General features: G+C 37.8%; 1 protein-coding gene across 2 annotated transcripts in view; it reads left to right on the top strand.

Moving 5' to 3' along the window:
- The window catches only part of TEX11 (testis expressed 11), a 255,862-nt gene that overhangs the window by 130,844 nt on the left and 106,425 nt on the right, over positions 1–18,593 (top strand). For both annotated transcript variants that reach the window (XM_075999567.1, XM_075999568.1), the window contains 2 exons: positions 10,098–10,249; positions 13,092–13,177. In XM_075999567.1, coding sequence (XP_075855682.1) covers positions 10,098–10,249; positions 13,092–13,177 — 238 coding nt within the window. The remainder of the gene's footprint in view (positions 1–10,097; positions 10,250–13,091; positions 13,178–18,593) is intronic.

Genomic DNA, 18,593 nt, shown 5'->3' with positions numbered 1-18,593 from the left:
GCTAAGTAGCAGTTGTTACCTTTAGACGTGGGACATGTGTTCTCCAGTCTGTCATAGTTCCCACAATTCCTTATTTTCTCTCATATCTTGTGTATCAAGTTGTAATTTATCATCTTTTTTGTGTTATTATAGCAAATATAAGAAGAAAATAAAATATAGTACCCACATCTCTATCCAAAATAGGAGAATGAAAGCTAGACTGAGAAGGTGTTTCAAGAAAATGGGAAAGAACAAATTTCTTTAAAATGGGAGTAAAAAAATTCCTGTGTTTTAAATATGCAAACAAAGTGTGTTTCTGTCAAATGAATACAACTTAAAAGCCCATTATGAAACAAAACGTAGTAGAAACTATGGCCAGTACACAGAAAAACTATGTAATGAAAAACAATGAATTCAAGAAAAGGACCGAAATTTCAACTAGGTTTATTTGGAAAATGAATAAAATAAGCAATCTTGTTGTAAAATGCAGTTATGTAGTTATATATTAAGGGAAAAGATTGCCCAGGCATTAGCTTTTTTGTAGATGACGAGTTTACAAAAGAGTGTCTATTGAGTGAGGCATGCAATGTATTTTTAAGTTTCAAATGCCAATCTAATAAAAAATGCTGTTATTTGGCATATTGAAGATATGGCTTAGAATTTATTGGATAGGTTGCTTGAAGAGGGTAATTTATTTGTGGTGTCTTCTGTTGCACAGACATGAATAATACTGCACAGTGAAGCCTATTTATTTGTGGTGTCAATGAGAATTTTGATATGATAGAATTTCTGAACACAGTGCCTGTGTTTTAAGTTTAACGTAGACTGGTCAAAATAATTTAAGTATAACTACAGAAGATATTTCTGTAATGGTTAGTGTTAACATAAGACTTGATTTGAAACTTAAATCCAAGGTGGCAGTGTTTTCTAAAGATGTAAAACTTAAGTATATTAATTATATAATTCACTAGGAAACATTGCCTTAAGGAAGCTAAAAAGTGAAACATGTGGATATAGTAATATAGAATACAGTAATACAGAATACTAGATATTCTTCTGTGGCTTTAACAGAGATTATTGCTTTGTTGGATGAATTGGATGCACAATACAACAGTTGCCTCTACTTCTTGTAGGTTAGAGGGCTTAGTTGGATATAGTGCTGTCACAGGTTGGGTTGCCCTGGAAGCAGATTTTGAGATGGAGGTTAATGTGCAGATGGTTTATTAAGGGGTGATGTCAGGATCAACAATTGTGGGGGGAAGGGAAGGAGGAAGGACTAAAGGAGCAGTTGGCTGAGGTACAGTCACAAGCTTCAGCCTTACCCATGGGGATCTCTGAAGCTGGAATGGTTCCTCAGAATTGTCCTCACCTGGAATGACAGGGCCAGGCCTTATAGCCCAGTGTTGAACAGTCATTGGATGCCAGCTACCATGGGAAGGAAGCATAACCTTGGGTGTGGTAGCTTTTTTCAGCCTAGCAAATTCCCGGAGAGCAACTGGGGAATAAATATTTCAGTTCTGAAGAGGGCATCTGGGTGATGTAGTACAGCATTTATGTTAGGTGCTGAAGAGAGAGTTTTTGAACTGTTGAAAGAATTCAACTTGTTCATGTCATCCAAGGGAAAATCCCTGCCTCAGCTCAGAATGTGACAATCCATATAAACACTGTGAATCTCTCTTCAAAAGTGCCCATAAGTAATTATACAAATGCAAAATTTAATTCGCATGTTCTTAGTGAAGTCATATTTTGCGGGAAACTCTTTTGGCAAGGAATAATCTGGCTCACTTCTCTGTACTGTAATTGGTTTCTAGAGATGCAAGTAGTTACCCAAGCTACATAGTCACAATTATGGGCTTAAAGATTGAACTTTAAAAAAAAAAGTTTTCTGATTTCCAATATTATTGTAATGAAAAACATTGCTTATTTTGCCTTTCTCAATTAGTTTTACTAATATAAATGAAGAATTACAAATTGAAGAAATTGAACTGTACTGTAGTGCGGTACTGACTCCTAATTAGACAACTTTGGAATATTATGTACAGTAGACATTTGCTGTTTTTGGCCACTTGTCATATATTCATTCCACCTTCCTCTTAATAATAGTACCCAAATTTCCATTTAAGTATCTACTTCTCCCTATTGGCCCACGTGGATATTGACATATTAGTGTAGAAGAAAAGGTTTTAGATTTCTATTTCCAAATCAACAAAGTAATCAATTTCAAAAGGGGAATTTGATAAATTAAGTATTTATATTTTTAGATTTAAAATTTTAAATATAGCTTCTATTTTCTTACCTGTTTGCTTATACCGTCATTCAGTTAATAATAAAGTTTGATTACATATCTGGCAGTGGATATATTTTACAGTCTGCTTCACTCATTTATGTTACACATTTGGTTTCTGTAGGAAGTTGTATTACATAATGGACAATGCTTTTAAAAACAGTTGTATAGCAAAAGCATATTTTATGTAGAGAAGTTTCTTCAAGCAACAAAAGCAAAGTGTGCAGAACATTAGCTGCTACAGAGTGAATGCAGTTCTATAATGGACTAAACTAATGTAGTTTAAACCTAGTTTTCTGATGATCCACTTGATGCAAGGATAAAATTTTGAACAAAGGGATATTGAATTCCCCCAAATTTTAATGCATAGAATGAATGGAAATACTATATCTATTAAGTGACCTTTCTTTTTTTGAAATTTTACCTTTTACAGTTATATTTCACTTGGACACAGAGAGCAGATAATTCCAGATTATACACATTTTAGATCCTGGTAATATATGGTACTATTTAAGGGAAGAGCATATGCTTTGGATTCTAGAAAAGCAGGTGAATAGCTTGATATTCTGTTATTGAGTCATTTTCCTGAATTTGTTAGATTATATCTATTTACTCTCTGACTTTACTATTTAAATAAACTTGGAAAAGTTTGTTTAAACAAGATTAATTTGCCATTCCTTTTTCTTAGTGAATCTTTTTTGGTTTGTGTTAGTGCTTCTGAAACTTTAATGTGCATACGATCAGCTGAATCAGCTGAAGATCTTAAGATGCAGATTCTGGGCCAGGCACGATGGCTCACACCTGTAATCCTAGCACTCCGGGCGGCCGAGGTGGGCGGATAGCTCAAGGTCAGGAGTTCAAAACCAGCCGGAGCAAGAGCAAGACCCCCTCTCCACTAAATATAGAAAGAAATTAATTGACCAACTAAAAATATATATATACCAAAAATTAGCCGGGCATGGTGGCACATGCCTGTAGTCCCAGCTACTCGGGAGGCTGAGGCAGAAGGATCCCTTGAGCCCAGGAGTTTGAGGTTGCTGTGAGCTAGGCTGATGCCACGGCACTCACTCTAGCCGGGGCAACAGAGTAAGACTCTGTCTCAAAAAAAAAAAAAAAAAAAAAAAAAAAAAGATGCAGGTTCTGATTCAGCAGGTCTGGGATGGGGCCTGATTTGCATTTCTAACAATCTCCTAGATGATGCCAGTGCTGTTGGTCTGTGGCCCATACTTTGAATAGCGCGGTATGGGAATCTACTCACCATCAAATTGGTTTTCACTGATCAACACTTAAGTGCACGTATAGGAGTAACATTCATCAGGTGTCGGGCAGATGGGAGAGGGGAGGAGGGGATGGGTATATACACACCTAATGGGTGCAGTATGCACTGTCGGGGGTATGGACACACTTGAAGCTCTGACTCAGGTGGGGCAAGAGCAATATATGTAACCTAAACATTTGTAGTACCCCTGTAATATGCTGAAATAAAAAAAGAAGAAAAAAAGAATTGGAACTTTTCCTGTCTCCAGTCTTCATCACCCCTTGAGTTTTCCATACTTTCTTAAGGACTTCTGTAATTTATGAGCCTCATCTATAAATTCTCTTATTCCCCTATAATGCAAATTTATTTGATTCAGGGGTCCCAAACTCTTTTACAATAACTAAGTTACTGTTATTTTCTCCTCATCTTGGACTTTAATTCTTTCTTTTAAAATTTTGTATTTATTTTTTAAATTCTAAAAACATACCATGACTGTAATGAAAATTTTAAAAGAAAAAAGATCACCTCTAATCTTATTATCCTAACAAATAATCTGTTTTTAGTTTTTTCTTTCCTTCAACTCCTTGTCTATATTGGTGTATAATTTTTCCTAATTGTAATCTTAGCATAGATCATTTTATGTTGTTGTTGGTGAAAGGGGTTTATTTTTAGTGTGTTTAAAATATTCTAAAATTGATTCAGTGATGGTTGCACAACTCTGAAAATATACTAAAAACCATGGAATTATGTACTTTAAATGGATAAATCGAATGGTATGTGAATTATACCTCAATAAAACTGTTATAAAATTAAACACTAGGGAACCAGACAGAAATATAGAGGCCAGGCCCTATCTTACTTCAATAAGCCCGGGTGTCTGTGTTCTTTTTTAGTTCTTACATTACTGTTAGCTTCATCCAGAGTTATCAGAGACTAGGCAGAAGCCTCAAGGCTTCTTATGTGTTAGCATCAGAAGTCATGCACTGTTAAAAGTGAGTCACAGAGCCAGTCTAGATTCAAGAGGAGCACAGTACATGAGATCATGAATACTAGGAAGCATAATTTATTGGAAGTACACCGTTAGAAACTAGATATTATAATATTATAGTGGACTAGGGACACTAGCCTTCATCCCTACCTTCATGTGGGAAGTAGGAAATATGTTCTCTTGCTAGATGAGGATTTTCACTACTGTACTGATTGATTTTCTTCTTTCCTACCCCTTTCTTTATGTCTACAATCTCCTTATCCCTTGTGCTCAAGCTGGGAGGTCCCTATAACTGATCCTTTATATCATTTAGAAAATTGTTTGACAGCAGAGCCTGAGGTCAAACATCAATGGCCTCTACTCCTGTATACAACAGGAAATTGGATTAGTTTCTGCCGTTACTCTATAACCATCACCAATTTTTCCTGTCCCCTAGTAATTGATTTCTGATTTTGTGGGATTTCCCTAGGCTGGGGAGGACCTACCTATTTATTTCTTCAACAGCACCCCCCCTTTTTGTTTCTGTTGGGTTTCAGGAGTCTCATCTCTTGATTTTCCTTCAATTTGATTTCTTGTAATTATAGAAATTCATCAAAGTTTCTGACCACTGAAAATATATTTTCTTGTTCTCTAGCTCTGCTATGGATTTTTTTTTTTTTTTTTTTTTTTTTTTGAGACAGAGTCTCGTTTTGTTGCCCAGGCTAGAGTGAGTGCTGTGGCGTCAGCCTAGCTCACAGCAACCTCAAACTCCTGGGCACAAGCAATCCTGCTGCCTCAGCCTCACAAGTAGGCCTCACAAGTAGCTAGGACTACAGGCATGTGCCACCATGCCCAGCTAATTTTTTCTATATATATTAGCTGACCAATTAATTTCTTTCTATTTATAGTAGAGACGGGGTCTCGCTCTTGCTCAGGCTGGTTTCAAACTCCTGACCTCAAGCAATCTGCCTGCCTCGGCCTCCCAGAGAGCTAGGATTACAGGCGTGAGCCACCACGCCCAGCCTCTGCTATGGATTTATTCTTGCACTTATTCTATTATTTTTTGAGATAAATAGTGGGCTCAAGCTACTGTTTTAAACTCAGGTTCATCCACTATAGAATAATGGTTAATAATGTAGAGTATAGAGTTAGATTACATGAGTTCAAGTTCTGGTTCCTCCAGTTTGCAGATGCATAGCCTTATGTAGATTATTTAAACTATAGTTTAATTTGAACTATGCTTCAGTTTCCTACCCATTAATATTACTTAACTCTTAGGGTTGTCTGAGGATTAAATAAGTTCATTCATATAAAATTCCTGGCACATGATAAGTATTCAATAGACTTTAGCTATTATTATTTCTGAAAATGTATTAGAAATAATACAATATTTCATTCCAAGTTGAGCTGTATGTCTACAGAATAGAATTTATGTCTACCATTTTATATAAGGCTAGCATCCCTGGACATGATCAAGATGCTGCATTTAGCTTTTTTAGCAGTTTTATCAGCATCACTTGTGAGCTATGTCTAAGAGTAAATTGCAGGACAATTTTACTAACACTGAGCCCATTTATAGGCATTGAAGTGATGATTGCCAAAACGCTATTTAACATGAGCAGTGAGCATAATGACAGCAAGAGGCAATGTGTGGTATATTGAAATGAGTTCCTCCTTCAAATTAAATGACCATGGGGCCTCAGACAAGTCATTTAGCTTCTCAGAGCCAGTGATAAGCAGAATAATGGAGAGCTTCCTTACACTAATCTCTGGGACTATGAATATTTTACCTTACATGGCAAAATGAACTTTGCATATGTAAGTAAAGTTACTAACCAGTTGAATTTAAAATAGGGATGTTATCCTGGATTATCTGGGTGGGCCCAATATAGTCACATGAGTCCTTAGAAACAGAAAAAGGCAGAAGGGGAAGTCAGATAGATTCAAAGTACAAGAAATGACACATCATTGCTGGCTCTGAAGAAAGAATGAGCCATGAGCCATGAAATGCAGGTGGCCTCTAGGAGCTGAGACAAATCCCAGCGGGACAGCAAGGAAATGGGACCTCAGTTCTCAAACCTCACAGAACTGAATTCTGCCAATAGCCTGAATGAGCCTGGAAGTGGACTCTACCCCAGAACTCCTTAGGTAAGAGCCTAGGATGGCCAATACATAACCTTTAGCCTTGTGAGATCCTAAGCACAATTCCCAGTCAAGCCTGCATGGATTTTTGACCTATAGGACTTGGAAATAATAAGTGAGTGTTGTTTTAAGTCACTAAATTTGTGGTCATTTTTTTATAGCAGCAATGGAAAACTAATATGAGGCCTCAGTTGCTTCTGTAAATAAGGGGCTAGTAAGAGATGGGATGGAGGAGCTTGGAATAAATAGACTTTAAGGTTCCTTCTAGCTCGTGATTGCAGTATTCTCATTCAGCTGCTAGTTTGTGACCTAAAGTCTAACAACCATAAATTGGATGCACACATAAACACACAAACTTTAAAGCTGTGATCCCCAGCCTTTTTGGCACCAGGGACTGGTTTCATGGAAGATAATTTTTCCAGGGACCGAGGGTGGGGGTGTGGGTGTCGTGGGTTGCTGGGAAGTGGTGTGGAGCTCAGGTGGTGATACACGTGTTTCCTAACAGGCCACGGACCGGTACTGGGCCACAGCCCAAAGTTTGGGGACCACAGCTTTAAAGGGTACATACCAGTATGGCAAAGCTAAAGGTTTGAGGGACTTCATAATAGCAGATCAGCCAGCTAAATAGTGGAGTGAATTCTGCAACTGCAAATAGTTGTAGCCAGAGCCAGGTTCTTCAGCTACAGCCTAAAATTAAGATTCAATGAAAAGGTGACTTTATATATACAGAGTATTCATACCCTGAAGTGGAAAAATGATCATGGTTACCAAACCAGAAGATCAGTGATGTCTATATGCCTACTGGTATTATAATAATTTATAGTTATTCTATATTGACTATAAAATGAAATGATATCCATTTTATATTCCCTATACTATGATATTCTAGTTATCAGCCCTTTATCAGATGTGTAACATGCAAATATTTTCTCCCATTCTGTAGGTTGTCTGTTTGCTCTTGTGATAGTTTCTTTGGCTGTGCAGAATATATTTTCTTATATGTTGAATATTTTTATTTGATAATATTTTGTTAAAGATCTTTGCATCCTGGCCGGGCATGGTGGCTCACGCCTGTAATCCTAGCACTCCAGGAGGCCGAGGCGGGTGGATCACTCGAGGTCAGGAGTTTGAAACCAGTCTGAGCAAGAGCGAGACCCTGTCTCTACTAAAAATAGAGAGAAATTAATTGGCCAACTAATATATAGAGAAAAAATTAGCCGGGCATGGTGGCGTGTGCCTGTAGTCCCAGCTACTCGGGAAGCTGAGGCAGGAGGATCACTTGAGCCCAGGAGTTTGAAGTTGCTGTGAGCTAGGCTGACGCCACGGCACTCACTCTAGCCTGGGCAACAGAGTTAGTCTCTGCCTCAAAAAAAAAAAAAAAAGATCTTTGCATCTATATTCATGAGGAATATTGATCTATTATTTTCTTATTTTGTGCTGTCTTTGACTTTATTACCCTAGTAAAACTGTCTTGATAAAAAGGAAAAAAAAAAAAGAAAGAAAGAAAAAGAAAAAAACGTAGTCCCACAAACTCCTCTGATTTGAAAGGAACACCTCATAACTTTTTATGTGCATCTCTTCTTATCCACTGTGACTTTTCTTTTTCAACTGGGCTCAGTGATTCCAGAGTTTAGAATGTAGAAATGAAATGCTTAAGCTTTGCCTTTTCTTGGGGGTGTGAACTCTGCCAGAAATGTAATGGTGTATGCCCAAGTGCATTAATTGCATTAATTGAAGGCACTGTGCTCGCCCTTGGACTGCTGACCACAGTTATGTTTCCTGTAAAATTCCATAACTGGTCACAGCTCATTCATAATCACTGTTTTTTTGACCCTCATAAAAAAAAATGATTTTGAAAAAAAAAATGATTGGGAAATATTCCCTAATATTCTGTTTTCTGGAAGAGATTGTATAGAATTGGTGCTAGTTCTTTGGATATTTGGCAGAATGCTTTTGTGAAACCGTTTCAACCTGGAATTTCTCTTTTTTGAGACAGGCTAGAGTGCCATGGCATCAGCCTAGCTCACAGCAACCTCAAACTCTGGGCTCAAGCCATCCTCCTGTCTCAGCCTCCCGAGTAGCTGGGACTACAGGCACGTGCCATCACACCAGGCTAATTTTTTCTATATATTTTTAGTTGCCCGGCTAATTTTTTTTCTATTTTTAGTAGAGAGTCTCACATCTGTCTGGCAGAGGGTCCTGCTCTTTCTGTGCTGGCCTAATCATCAGCAGTTTCCAGGGGCAGAGCCCCCTTTTCAGCATTCGCCTCCTTTGTTCTGGTCCCGCTGACCACCGAAAGTGAGGTGCCCTCTCCAAACTCCCTAGCATGGTTGTGGGAAGTGACCACTCAGACCAGTCCCTACCCCACCCAATGCAGTCCTAGCACAGAGCACCGGAGAGTTCAAAATGTTTCCTGCTATTGTCCCCTCTCCACAGAGCCCCTCCTCCTGTGCCACGACTTTGTACTGACTTCAGGCATGTCCCAGTCTGAGTGGGTGTGGAGGTCAGTGGAGGATCTGGGTGTCTTCCTGTGGGTCAGATCCCACTGCACTGGCTGGCCCGGTGGACACGGCCATCCCATGCTCTGTTCTCTATTGTTTATCTTGCACTCTGCAGACTTTGCGATTATATCTCCCATTTACCTTTTTCCTTTTTTCCTGTGTTGCATGTCCCACGCTGTTTCTCTGTAGTTTCACAACACTGTTTTTGGTGGAGAGCGATCCACTAATGTGTAGCCCTCCGAGTTCTTCTCCTCCCTCTCTGGGAGCAGAGAGCCAGGAAGTCACCGCTAATCCATCATTTTCCCCAGGAGCTGTCACAATAATTTGATCATATATGCCACTATCTATTTCTGGTTCTTTATTCTCTTCTGTTGGTCTATATGTCTATTTTTACACCAGTTCCACATGTTTTGATTATGATAGTATGATAAATTTTGAAATCAGGAAGTGTTAGTTCTCCAACTTTGTTCTTTGTTTCAAGATTGTTTGGCTTTTCGGGTCCCATGAGATTCCATTTGAATTTTAGGATGGATTTTTATATTTCTGCAGAAAATGCTATTAATAGTTTAATAAAGATTGCAGTAAATCTGTAGATCACCTTGGGAAAAGAGTTGTTGGTGGAAGGAACTAATGCATACCTCATATCTATTTGTGTAACTTCACTGGATTTCAGTAACCAGTTTTTAAAACTTGGCATCAGTTTTTAGGGAAAAGCACAAATTAGATATTAGGAGATAAATGATCATCTGATTATAGGTGTTCATGAAAATAAAATGTTTATCGCATAATTAAACTGAAATTAAATGATTTATTGATGATAAATAGGCTTATTTGAGCATTTCATAGCATTACCCAAGAAATACTTTCATCTGGCTTATTTTGCTCACACTGAAATACATTTTAGTCTCATTGATCAAAAACCAGTTTTTCTATTCATATTGCTTAAAATTGTGTCTTCTTGAACAGAGAATCTGTTGGGTTTTATTTTCTGAAGATTATCTGTGAACATTTTAAGTCATCAGAAAATATTGGAAAAGCTCTGGTGCTCTACATTGACATGCTTTTACAAAAGAAGGAAGAACCACTTGCCAAGGAGAAGATTGAAGAAATCATTTTAGGTAAGTAGGATTTTTGCAGGTGTTTTAGAAAGGTGTTAATCTGGATATAATTCTAAGATAGATGTCAGAGCAATAGCATAATCCTCAGGTCAACAGATTTCACCTACTTTTTTTCCTCCCTCATGGTCTTCAATAGTAACACCTCACCTGTCCAGATCCCAGAAATTAGGCAAGCTGGAATGAGAAGCTAAGCAAAAAGAACAAAATATCAACAAAACAGACAAACCTCTGAGCTTAAAGTTCATGTGTAGTGGAAAAATGTGAAGTTACAAGCCTAAATTCATGTCTATAAGTTTTTTGTTTTTTTTTTTTGAGACAGAGTCTCGCTTTGTTGCCCAGGCTAGAGTGAGTGCCGTGGCGTCAGCCTAGCTCACAGCAACCTCAAACTCCTGGGCTCAAGCGATCCTCCTGCCTCAGTCTCCCAAGTAGCTGGGACTACAGGCATGCGCCACCATGTCCGGCTAATTTTTTCTATATATATTAGTTGGCCAATTAATTTTTTTCTTTTTATAGTAGAGACGGGGTCTTGCTCTTGCTCAGGCTGGTTTCGAACTCCTGACCTCGAGCAATCCGCCCGCCTCGGCCTCCCAGAGTGCTAGGATTACAGGCGTGAGCCACCTCGCCCGGCCCCATGTCTATAAGTTTGATCTCAAATTATGTGTGTGCCTTTGGGCAAGTCAATATCTCTGTATCTTGTTTTTTTTTTTTTTAACTATAAAATGAGGATTGTGAACTAAATTTCTTGGGTTAAAAAACTTTTTTTTGAAGAGATGAAGTCTTACTATGTTGCCCAGGCTGGCCTTGAACTCCTGAGCTCAAGGGATGCTCTTGGCTCAGCTCCCAAGTAGCTGGGACTACAGATGTGGGCCACAATGTTCAGCTAAATTCCTGGCTTTTAAACTTCTTTTTAGCAGCAACATCCTTTTGTGATGCAATCTTATATGAACTTGAACACCCTGAATAAAATGGATTAGAGCTTCTCTGGTTAAAACAGAGATGCGGAACCAAATCTGCTCAGCATTCCCTGCTCCTCTACCTCTCTGCAGAACTGTTGACCCTAAAGAATACAGATAGTATGATCCCGTTATTAGAAAATTCTCTCCACCACCTCATACTTGCAGTGCTACACATGTGTAGAAATATAACTGGAATGATATCTACCAAATGTTATCACTGGGGTTTATTTTGATGGTGGCACTTTAGGTGATGTGTTGCTTTCTTCTTTATACTTTACCACATGGCTTGAATTTTTTACAGTATGTATCATGTTTTTATAGAAACAAAGTCATTGACTGATATTTTTTAAAAGGAATGCATTTGACTAATGAACTCCAGATCCTATGAACCATATTTTACTGATGACCCCCTCCCTCCAGAGTCTGCGGAACCTGTGGCTCTGGGGGCCACTTGTGGTCTTCCAGACCCTTGAGTGCGGCCTTTTGACTGAATCCAAATTTTACAGAACAAATACTTTTATTTAAAGGGGTGCAGCAGAGAAAGATGAAGCTTTTCTTCTCTACTTTAGTGCTTAAGGATGAGCAATCTTGAAATCAGAAGGCCACAGGTTCCCCACTCCTGCTCTAGACCTTCACTAAGAATTCAACTATTTTTAGATCCAGTTTTGATAATATCTGGTTTTCCTACTTTTAGCATTTTAATGGTAGCATATTAAGAAAAAGTAAAAGGGTCTACAGGGAAATATACAGGTAGCCTGACCATAGGGACGAAAAAACTCTACAAATTATATAAAACAGATTTATATATTATTTTTTAAAAATAGCAATCTGTACTATATAACAATCCCCAAAGGCATCATTGTAATTTATTAATAGTACAATAAGGTAAAATAGTTGTTACTATTATAACAATTTGTTGCTGAACTTGAGTGGTCAAGAAAAGGTTAAATTGTGCTTAAGAAAACTAGAAGTATATTTAATTTATAGAAAAATTTAAGAACTTTCATGAAAAGATTTAGACTTTTTAAATAAAAAAATTTTATGTTTAAAGAAACTGTCAGCTAACTAGAAAACTTTCTTATACAGAATAACTCCTTTTCTAAAAGCCCAGTTAGACAAAGTTTTATTGTGATATCTAATTATACACCTATAATTTCAAAGTATCATAATATTTTAAGTAGATACATTTAGTAGCTATTTACTCTCATGTGAGTATTTTTACCTAAGTCATGGAACAAACTACATTTGCTGACTGGGCTAAGGAGTCAGAGATTCTTAACATTCTAATCAAGACTTTTGTGGAAATTGATAATTTATGTGAAAGGGGGATAAGGGAAGAATTCTATTATAGTTTAAACTTTCCTTAATGTGCTAATGTATTTGAACTCAGTAAACGTCTAGACCAGAAACAATCAGACACAAGTTACGATTTAAAGTAATAAAGTTTATGTGTAAGCGTAGGCTTAAAGTATTTTACAAAGGCTTTAAGGTATAATTGGCCTTTCTTGTGAACTTGATCTGATCTATTTAGTACAGAATAGGATAAACACTTCTTATTAATGATTTCTGGCATTGCTGTCTGCTCATTCACAATAACCTTATTAAGGCACCAGATGATGATCAAACATGGAAAATAAGTTTAAAAGAGACTAAGCTGGAAAACTATCACTGATTGATAGGAGAATTACAGTGATTCTAGCAAACTCTGATTGTGTTATATAATCAATTACAATAGTAAACCGAAAATTGATGATGAAAACCTGTCTGAATGTGGTTGTTTTTGTAGCCATTACTTAAAGAGTATAGGTTCTGAGTATAGTTAGCATTCTTTATTTAATGTAATAAATCTAGGTTCTTTTTTTCAGAACTTTGTTTTTTTCCTTCAGGTCACCAAACAGGAAAACAACTGACCACAGAATTAGTAGACTGGTTACACAGCATTCTGTGGAAAAAAGCTGCCATAAGTTTTGAGGTTTGAGAATAATCTGTTTTCATTCTTTATATTCTTTCTCCACTCCACCAAAAAAATGTGTTCACTATAAATTCATAGAGCATCCAATACTTTAATAATCTCTCTGTGTTTGGATATTATATATTTATTAAAATTCACAATATAAAGTGTTAATGAGCATTGTACAGAAGTTTATTAAAAAACAATGACATGGTTCCTCCCCAATGGGAGCTTACAGTATAGGGAAATATCATCATTGATATTAAGATATAGGAATGTAATTCATTTTAACATGAGGGCTGAGAAATTCAGAGGGTTTTTATTCCCTTTAAAAAGTTGTGATGGTAGGCCAGGCGTGGTGGCTCACGCCTGTAATCCTAGCACTCTGGGAGGCTGAGGCGGGCGGATTGCTTGAGGTCAGGAGTTCAAAATCAGCCTGAGCAAGAGCGAGACCCCGTCTCTACTATAAATAGAAAGAAATTAATTGGCCAACTAATATATATAGAAAAAATTAGCCGGGCATGGTGGCACATGCCTGTAGTTCCAGCTACTTGGGAGGCTGAGGCAGGAGGATTGCTTGGGTCCAGAAGTTGGAGGTTGCTGTAATCTAGGCTGATGCCACAGCACTCTAGCCAGGGCAATAGAGTGAGACTCTGTCTCAAAAATAAAAACAAAAAGTTGTGGTGCAGCTGGGTATGGTGGCCTGTGTCTGTAATCTCAGCTACTTGAAAGGCTGAGGCAGGAGGACTGTTTGAGCCCAGGAGCTCTAGAACAGCCTGGGCAACATAGCAAGACCTTGTCTTAATAAAGAAAAAGTTGTGGTGCAATTAAAAAACGCAAAAACAACTTTGCAAAACAAACCAGATTTCCGACAGAAAAATTTGAAACTAAAGATAAGCTTTTTAAAAATAAAAAGCAAAGAACAGTCATTCATAATCAGATCACTCTTAAAATTTTCATATATTTCCTTCTAATCTTTGTGTACATTTATGTGTCTATATATATAAATCAAATGGTATGTACTATTGAAAAATAGTTGTGGTGCACTTCCACTACCAATCAATACGTAGTAACAGGGATTGGCTTATGTTCCTGCTTGAACAACACCTCCTCCAAATAAAAATGAGGCAAAATACATGAAAGGAAGAAAAATGGTTTTTAATGACACTGAACATCAGGCAATGAAAGAGAATGATCCCTGAGAGATAAGAAATAAGGTGAGCACTGCAATTGTGCAGCTTACTGCCTTGAGTTTCCGGGCTATAGCACAGGAAGGGGAACTGAAGTGGAGCTTGGCAGGCATCCTGATCTGAGGAGATGGAGCTGAGGCTTGAGGGAGACCAAGGCAGCTAGAGTTCATACGACAGGGTATCAAGAAGGAGTGCATACATAGCACAGAGAGAGAAACCTAGTGATTACAAGGTCTTCCTCCAGTGTTTAGCAGAGTGCTAATAAGGACATACATGAAACAAAATTAACTAAAGCTGGGGGAATAACCATCTAAGAATATTAGAGGAAACAGTGCCCAGGGCTCACATGGGGCTGGGAATACGGCTTGTTCTTACCTCTCAGACTGCAAAACCTCTAATTCATGGAGCATTGTATAGAAAACTCAGAAAGGTCTTGTCTCAGAAATGGGGATTAATTATTCCTACACTGAGCCATGCTCCAGACTCACCTAAAAATTATAAAAGTATAATGTGAAAGCACCAAATTGATTCCAAGGAACTTAATTGCTTCCCAGAGCAGAGCTTAAGAATATTTATAAGAATACAAAACTACAGCACCCAACCTGATAATATTCACAGTGTCTAGCATCTAATGAAAAATTACGAAGTATGCAAAGAGGCAGAGAAACACAACCTATGATGAGGAGAATAAGTAATCAATTGAAACTGACCCAGAACTGACATAGAAGTGAGCATGAACAGAAAAGAACATTAAAATACCTCTTCTAATTGTGTTCCATACATTTAAAAAGTTAAGTAGAGGCATAGAAGCTATATAAAGATCCAAATTAAACTTCTAGAGATGAAAACTATAATGTCTAGGATTCAAAATATATTGGATAGTATTAATATCAGATTAAACATTGTGGAAAAAAAGATCAATGAACCTGAAGTCATAGCAAAGATGCTATCCAAAATTAAAAACACACAGAGAAAAACCTTAAAAGATTAAAAGAACATGAATTGAAATAAGGGACAACTTTAGGTAGCTTAATATGTGGGCAACTGGGACTCCCAAATGAGGAAGAAGAAAATAAATATTTGAAGAAATGATGGCAAGAAATCTTCAAAACTTAATAAAACCTCTAAACTCACAGATTCAAAAATGTTAACAGACCCCAAATAAAACAACAACAAGGCATATAATTATCAAATTGTTCAAAACCAGAAATAAAGAGAGAATATCTTTTTTTTTTTTTTTTTTGAGACAGAGTCTCCCTCTGTCGCCCAGGCTAGAGTGAGTGCCATGGCATCAGCCTCGCTCACAGCAACCTCAGTCTCCTGGGCTCAGCGATCCTCCTGCCTCAGCCTCCCGAGTAGCTGGGACTACAGGCATGCACCACCATGCCCGGCTAATTTTTTCTGTATATATTTTTAGTTGGTCAATTAATTTCTTTCTATTTTTTGGTAGAGACGGGGTCTCGCTCAGGCTGGTTTCGAACTCCTGACCTTGAGCAATCCTCCCGCCTCAGCCTCCCAAAGTGCTAGGATTACAGGCGTGAGCCACCGCGCCCAGCAAGAGAGAATATCTTAAAAGCAGCCAGAGAAAAATGACAGCCTACATACAGAGAAATAAATCAAGAGTATCAGATTTTTTACTGGAAACAATGCAAGCAAGAACTCAGTGGAGCAATGTCTTTAAAATAATGAAGGAAAAAATCTGTCAACCTAGAATTCTATACCCAGCACAGATACTGTTTAAAAATTAAAGTAGTTTATGGGAATGAAAAGTTGTACAGCTAGTATGAAAAACAGTGGCAGTTTCTCAAGTAATTAAAATATAATTACCATATGATCTAGGAATTCCATTTCTGGTTATATATCCAAAAGAATTAAAAACAGGATCTTAAAAAAATTTTTTTTTAAATTTCAGCATATTACAGGGGTACAAATGTTTAGGTTATGTATGTTGCCTTTGCCCCACCTGAGTCAGAGCTTCAAGCATGTCCATCCCCCAGACAGTGTGTACTACACACATTAGGTGTGTATATACCCATCCCCTCCTCCCCCCTCCTATCTGCCTGACACCTGATGAATGTTACTACTCTATGTGCACTCAAGTGTTGGTCAGTTAATATCAATTTGCTGGTGAGTATATGTGGTGCTTGTTTTTTCATTCTTGGGATACTTCACTTAGTAGAATGAGTTCCAGCTCTATCCAGGAAAATACAAGAGGTGCTATATCACCATTGTTTCTTATAGCTGAATAGTATTACCTGGTATACATATACCACATTTTATTAATCCACTCATGGATTGATGGGCACTTGGGTTGTTTCCACATCTTTGCAATTGTGAATTGTGCTGCTATAAACATTCGAATGCAGGTGTCTTTTTTATAGAATGTCTTTTGGTTTTTTAGGTAGATTAAAAGCAGGATCTTAAAGAGATGTTTGCACATCCACGTTCATAGCAGCACTATACATGATAGTGAAAAAGTGGAAGCAACTCAAGTGCCATCAGTAGATTAATGGATAAACAAAATGTGGCATATCCATACAATGGAATATTATTTAACCTTAAAAAGGAAAGAATTCTAATACATGCTACAACATGGATGAGCCTTAAAGACATTATGCTAAGTGAAATAAACCTGCCACAAAAATCAATACTCTATGATTCCACTTATAAGAGCTACCTAGAGTATTCAAATTAATGGATAAACAAAGTAGAGTGGTGGTCGACAGGGGCTGGGAGTAGGAAAAAATGGGATGTATTTAATGGGTATAGAATTTCTGTTTTATAATATGAAAAACTTCTGGAGATTGGTTACACAATAATGTGAATCTACTTAACACTAGTGAACTGTGCACTCAAAAATGGTTAAGATGATTAATTTTATGTTACATATTTTTTAACACAATAAAAATACATTTGTAAAAAACAAAAACAAAATGCTCTTCCAACCATTCAAAAGCTGAAGTAATTCATCACTAAGAGATCCATGCTACAAGTAAGGCCTTCAAATAGAAGGAAAGTGATATAAACTGGAAATATGGATCTGTACAAAGGAGTAAACACTGGGAATAGTAATTACATGAATACATATAAAAGATATGAGGACTTTGTCTTGCAACTTGGGTACCAGTTCAGCCATGGTAAAATAAAGTACCAAGCAGACTCTGGAAGACCCTTATTCCAGGCCTTAGTTCCTGGACAGCATATCTAGACCCACCCTAGGCTAGAAGGAAATCCACTGCTGTAAAGAGAAAGACCCAGTCCTGGCAAGATCTACTACCTACTGACTAAAGAGCCCTTGGGCCTTGAATAAACATCAGCAGTAGCCAGGCAGTAGTCACCACAGGCCTTGGGTGAAACTGGGCTGGCCGCAGATATGACCCAGCACAGTCACAGCTGTGGTGGCTAGGCAGGAGTGCTCATGTCAGTCTTCCTACAACTCCAAGCAACCCAGCATGGAGAGTGAGCCTCCTTCTGTTTGGGGGAAGGTTAGGGTAAACAGTGAGAGACTTTGCTTGGAAATCCAGGGAATTCTCCCATAGCTAACCCAAGTCCACCAAGGCAGTACCACCAGGAGTCTGCAAGAGTCACAGCATTACTGGGCTTTGGTGGCCTGCTAGTGCTAATATGGCTGCAGTAACCAAAGACTTAGACTCAATTCCCTTTCAATACCTGGAAAGCCTTCTCAAGAAGGATGGATACAAATAAGCCAAGACTGAAGATTAGAATAAATGCCTAATTGATGCTCAGACATTGATGAGAATTCAAAGCATCAAGAACATCCAGGAAGACAAAACCTCACCAAGTGAACTAAATAAGGCATCAGCGACCATCCCAGAGATGGAGATATGTGATCTTTCAGACTGAGAATTCAAAATAGCTGTTCTGAGGAAGCTTTGTGAACTTTAAGACAGCATACAGAAGGAATTCAGAATGCTATCAGAGAAATTTAACAAAGAGATTGAAATACTTTTAAAAAATCAAACAAAAACTCTGGAGCTTAAAAAGTCAGTTGACAAACTGAAAAATACATCAGTCTCTCAACAGCAAATTTGATGAAGGAGAAGAAAGAATTGGTGAGCTTGAAGACAGGTTATATGAAAATACACAGTCAGAAAAGAGAAAAGAAAAAGTATAGAAAAGAATGAAGCTGGGCAGGATGACTTGCACCTGTAATCCTAGCACTCTGGGAAGCTGAGGCTGGAGGATTGCTTGAGCTTAGGAGTTCAAGACCAGCCTGAGCAAGAGCG

Source organism: Microcebus murinus, chromosome X, assembly GCF_040939455.1.
Source record: "Microcebus murinus isolate Inina chromosome X, M.murinus_Inina_mat1.0, whole genome shotgun sequence".
Taxonomy (NCBI): Eukaryota; Metazoa; Chordata; class Mammalia; order Primates; family Cheirogaleidae; genus Microcebus; species Microcebus murinus.
Note: the sequence above shows the minus strand (reverse complement) of the source record. Positions and strands in the feature narration are given on the sequence as shown.